This window comes from Papaver somniferum, chromosome 3 (genome assembly GCF_003573695.1).
Source record: "Papaver somniferum cultivar HN1 chromosome 3, ASM357369v1, whole genome shotgun sequence".
NCBI lineage: Eukaryota > Viridiplantae > Streptophyta > Magnoliopsida > Ranunculales > Papaveraceae > Papaver > Papaver somniferum.
In genome coordinates, this window is record NC_039360.1 from 70,385,506 (window position 1) to 70,390,924 (window position 5,419).

The 5,419-nt window shown below is 35.9% G+C and overlaps 1 protein-coding gene across 1 annotated transcript; it reads left to right on the top strand.

Annotated features, from left to right (window-relative positions):
- Positions 1–1,089: 1,089 nt before the first annotated feature.
- Positions 1,090–1,832, top strand: LOC113359562 (agamous-like MADS-box protein AGL23). The gene is made up of 2 exons (XM_026603174.1): positions 1,090–1,117; positions 1,234–1,832. The coding sequence occupies exons 1-2, from the start codon at positions 1,090–1,092 to the stop codon at positions 1,830–1,832; spliced, it is 627 nt and encodes a 208-aa protein (XP_026458959.1).
- The last annotated feature ends 3,587 nt before the right edge of the window (positions 1,833–5,419 follow it).

Genomic DNA, 5,419 nt, shown 5'->3' on the forward strand with positions numbered 1-5,419 from the left:
TGGTACATATTATGATGCAGTGATGATTTTTTTTCTTTTTTCTGATGAATTTTATTTGTAGTCAATCATCTTATTGATTCAATTAATTCATTTGATTTTCGGCTCTTTGTTGATGGTATTTTTTGATCAATTTTTTTATTTTCATTCATGGTGAAAATTGAAGTATATTAGTCTGGTTTTAGGGGGGTTAAGAATTCCGGCAAAGAAATTGGATTCTGATTAGATCATGGCTGTAGCAGCTAGTTTTGATTACGTTGTACTGGAACACAATACTAGTACATATTGAATTAGAGATGCATATTTGGCTGTTACGTTGCTCTTGGATTTATTAATAAACCACACAACAAAATCAAGATTTCTTGCCACCACCATTCTAAACAAAGCAAAATGCAACTCGGAATTGCTAAAATTTACACAAAATTGGTTAAAAAGACCAAAATCAACAATTTCTGGGTGAAATGGACAGTTAGATTTTGATACTGTTTAAATGGACAAAAATGTAAAAATAGGCAGGATGTAACCAGTTTCATCGTGCCCATTTTCAAATATTTTTTCTTATTTTTAATTTACACAGGATGTATCCAGTTTCATCCTTGCTATTTTTTAAATTTAAGCTACTATTTTTTTGACCATTTCACCCAAACTATTTTGTACTCGTCCATTTGAACCGTGATTTAAAAATATTTGGACAAATGACTCATTTTCCGTAAAATTTAGACAAACCGTTCCATATAGCAAAATCATGTTCCGAACTTACAATCTAACAAGTGAAAGATGGGTAATTTTGAGAACTAAAAAAATATAAAGCAGTCCAAGGAGATGTGAGGGTTATCCGTGCATCATTGAATAGAATCTAAGTATTCTTCTAGTTTATAATCAGGTGGGATTTGAGGCGTACATAATTTAGAATCGAGGGTTGCATTTAGTAAAATTATGGGTTATAATTAGTCATTGATATTTATCGTCCTCGTTTTAGATACTTTCCTAACTCCGGCCATTCTTAACGCTATATAAGGTAAGCTATGCTACCAGTCGTTCACCCAATTCTATTTGTTACTCAACTCTTTGTTCATGAATCAAATGATGATGATGGAGATGAAAAAGCAGAGACCAGGAGGTGATGGTCGTAAGAAGATTAAGATTGAAAAAATCAAAGACAAATCAAAGTTACAGGTTACATTCTCCAAGAGAAGAAAGGGTTTGTTCAAGAAGGCAACTGATTATCTGTTTTAGCTGGTTTACAAATTGCACTCATTGCTTTCTCTCCTGCTGGAAGACCCTATGTTTGTGGTAATCTTGTTCTCATACTCGATCGATTTCTTAATAACATTAATGGTGAAGCGCGTGAAATTCAGGAAGATGATGATGATGAACAACAGAGGAGGTGTTTGGAAGTTGAAAGAGAACTAGAAGCTGAAAATAAAAGAGGGGTTCTCTTGGAGTCTTTGGTAAATTGTGATTTGGGGCCTGATAATGATAAATTTTGGTGGAATACATATGTTGATGGGCTGAGTTTGGATGAATTGATGCAGATGAGAAGTGACATGGAACAACTCCAGAAGTGCGTCTCGGAGAGATCTCATGACTTACAGATGACCTGTAACAACACAACTTCTTCTTCATCATCTTCTTCATATGAAGATAAGTCCCTTGCGTTGATGACAATACCGTCTGGTAATGAAATTGTTGATGATGATTATCAGAATGAAGAGATGGTAAATGAGTTGCTCTTTGATTTTGATTCTCAAGAATATGAATTTGGCATCGGGAATACTACTTCAACTGATCAAGAAGATATCACCGCCGACATGTTTTCCGATGACTACTACTAGTACTGATTATACTCATTTTTCTAGGGCTCCATTCCATTGTTTAAATTTATGGCCAATTAATGTATGTAGTGATGAATTAATTTTTGAGGTCTTGTATGTATTTCTTACCGATTCAATTTATTTTTGGTCTCTGTTAATGGAAAGTTTTGATTAAATCTTCTTGCAAATTTTTTTCTTTCTAGTGTTGGGTGCAATAATCAAAAACAAAGAAAAATCAAATAAGCAAAAAGTTATTGATACTTAGCTCCTTTATAGTGGAAGTGATTGCTTTGACGAAACGAACAAGCTCCCCATATCTCCGCAACAGCAACAGGGCAAAACTTTGGAAAACAGAGTGAATCGCGTGTTCAACACGCTGTCCTTAAGACATTAGCGTCCGGCTACACTCAAGAGTGATGCTATAGCCCTCACAGGACGGATATCTCCAGGATAAAACACCCTAATACACTTACTACTAGCATATGTAGTAGATGCTCAACTTGAGCTTGGCAACTCCGAAAAAACATTAAGGAAAATCGCGAATGCTAAAGAAAGCAATACAAAATATTTTCCCTTGGGGGTCTCTCTAAAATATAAAGAATCCCCTTGGGGGTCTCTCTAAAATATAGAGAAACCCCTTTACCATATAGGGGTCCCTCTAGAATATAGAGAAACCCCTTTTTTCCATACATTTACAAAAGAAGTGAATTTGTTTATATAATTGACAAACTCAAGTTAAGAAGAGCTCCTCCCCTATGTGGGACTAAAAATCTTATATAGTCTCTTAAAAACAACTAAAGAGTGGAAACTCCACTATGTGGGACTAATAAGTTTTCATTCACAAAAGAAACACTAAATTAAAATCTTTAAAAAGTATTTTTATTAATCGTTTTTCCAACAATCCCCCACATGAATGAAAACTCAATAAAACGTGAAAAACACAGATAGATCTTGCTAAATCAACAACCCAATCTCACGACCCGAACTGACTGAACAGACAGACAGATCATGCATGTTGAATTCATACTAGCCATTTCAACGTCCCCTCCTTCACACAGTAGTGTGTTGATCCCAGGGTCATACTATGGATTGCATAAATCATAATAGTATAGAGAGCTTTCATCTTTAGTTTCTCACAAGTGAGACTAAAGGTTTCTTTCACCAAAGTGAAAAATCATGAACTAGTGAATCCTTAGTGACCCTTAGGTCCTAAGAACTAGTAATACCAAGACCATAAAAACAACATAAAACTCATTTTCTCAAAATGAATTAAAAATAGATAAAAACGAAAAACAGGAAATACCACTATAGGCAGAGGTGTCCATGAGGTCTTGAACCTTTGCTTAGTGAGAGATTACCGGAACTACTTGCTAGACAGTGAACGCGATGTCTTGAACTGCTAGCGTTTGGTGTAATCCGCGATAATAACCACGCATGATATCTCCAAGGTTGCTGCCAAGCTCGTGCCGTTGTGTCCGTTTTGGCCCTGGACTTATCCTGTTTCTCAGAATGCTCTAGAGAATCAGCTCATATTCTCATAGGAAGCGACCCACTTCCCCATTCAGATAGGTGATATCCATCAAGAGTGTTTACTGCTACACCCCACTTCAATCTTAAATTGAAACTATAGAACTCATTAAGACTTATTAAAAAGTCATCCTCCACATGCAGTCACACTATCACGTCTACACCATAGGGAAGGGACAGAGAATGAAAATCTCTGATAGTGTTTACCTTTACCCACCACAAATTAGTTTCTCATTCGAAACCTTGATCATGGGATCTCCAGTCAGCAAGGTTGAGTATCCTTCATGGTAAGTTTAATATATGAGCTTAAGCCCCAACCCCCTCGATGCATTTTTACTATCTCTTTGTACAAACCTTTCGTCAAAGGTTGCGCGAAATTCTCCTTGGACTTTAGCCAATCAATGGAAATAACGCCGATTGAGATTAGTTATTACTTAGCTTTAACTATTATAGCTTGGCTAACACAATGTATAGATATAGCTGGCACAGGCCTATGCCAGAGAGGAATGTCTTCTAAAAAGCATCTTAGGCACTCGGCCCCTCTCGTCGTGCTTTATCTAACGCAATACTCTCAGATTCCATAATGAATTGAGCAATATATGTTTGTCTGAAAAACTTCCAGAAACAAACCCTCTTGCTAGAGTGAAAACATATCCACTGTAGACTTAGACTCCTCTGAGTCAACTATCCAGTTTGCATCACAAAGTCCCTCAAGGACAACAAGATACCTTTCATAAATAAAACAAAAGGTAATAGAGTATTTTAGGTACCATAATACTCTATTAAGCGCATCCCAATGCTCTTGTTCTGGACTACAAGTATATATACTTAACTTACTCACAATATAGGTAATGTCTGGACTCTTACAGTTCATTAAATTCATCATACATCCTATAACTCTTGAGTATTCAAGTTAAGATATTCCATTACTCTTATTTTTCTCGAATCTACAAGAAGAATCGTACGGAGTAAGGCATGCTTACAATCAGACTGATTGTATCTCATAAGCACAAATTCAACACAATGAGAATGACTAAGACTATAAATGTTAGATTATCTTCTAATCCTCATCCTTATGATTACATCAATAAGGTCTAAGTCTTTCAAGTCAACGTTCATTCAGCGTATGTTTTAGTGGAATTAATTATATCTACGTTTATATCAAGTATAAGCATATCATCAATATACAAGCATACAATCACATAGGCATCCTTAACAAGTTACTTGCAAATATACTTGTCAGATTCATTACCTTAAATCCACTACTCATTATCACATGATCAAATTATCATGTCACTGTTTACGTGCTTATTTGAAAACAATACAAAGATTTGTTCAACTTGCAATCTTTGTCTTCACAACCTTTCACTACAAAGTCCTCAGGTTGGTCTATGTAAATTTCTTTATCTAATTCACGGCTTTATAAATTTGTATTAACATCCATCTGATGTATCTCTAAGTTGTTTATGGCAGTAATAACAATTAGCATCTCAACGGAAGTAATTCTTGTCACAGCGAATTAGAATCAAGGAAATGTACACCTACTTTTAGTTTATATCCTTTAGATATCAACCTAGCCTCATAATTTTTCCACAGTTCCATCTACTTACGTTTCCTCTTAAAGACTCATTTACATCCTATGGTCTTACTCCCGGAGGTAAACTAGCATGATCCCAAGTCTGGTTCAGACGGACTTTGTCCATTTCACTAAATGAAGCTTCTTAGCAGAGTGGGGTTTCGGTAAATGTTATGGACGAAGCTATATTTTTGGGTCCTATTTTAGGTTTAGGGATGGAAACCTTAGCCAAACACCCCACACTTTGAAGTATGCATAATAAGGTTGTCTACCTTTCCACAGTTCATATGGAGTTTTATCTGATCCTTTAAAAGGTACTCTGTTCAGGATATAGCAGGCTGAGAGGACAGCTTCCCCCCACAAGTTCGAAGGTAATCCTGAACTAATTAACATGGCATTCATCATCTCCTTAAGGGTACGGTTCTTACGTTCAGCTACACCACTCGACTGAGGTGAATAAGGAGGGGTAACTTCGTGTATTATGCCATGTTTTACACAGAAATCT

Coding starts and splice junctions, on each gene's coding strand:
- LOC113359562 (XM_026603174.1), top strand. CDS start 1,090: ATGGAGATGAAAAAGCAGAGACCAGGAG. Junction 1,118..1,233: donor GAAAAAGCAGAGACCAGGAG/GTGATGGTCGTA, acceptor TATCTGTTTTAG/CTGGTTTACAAATTGCACTC.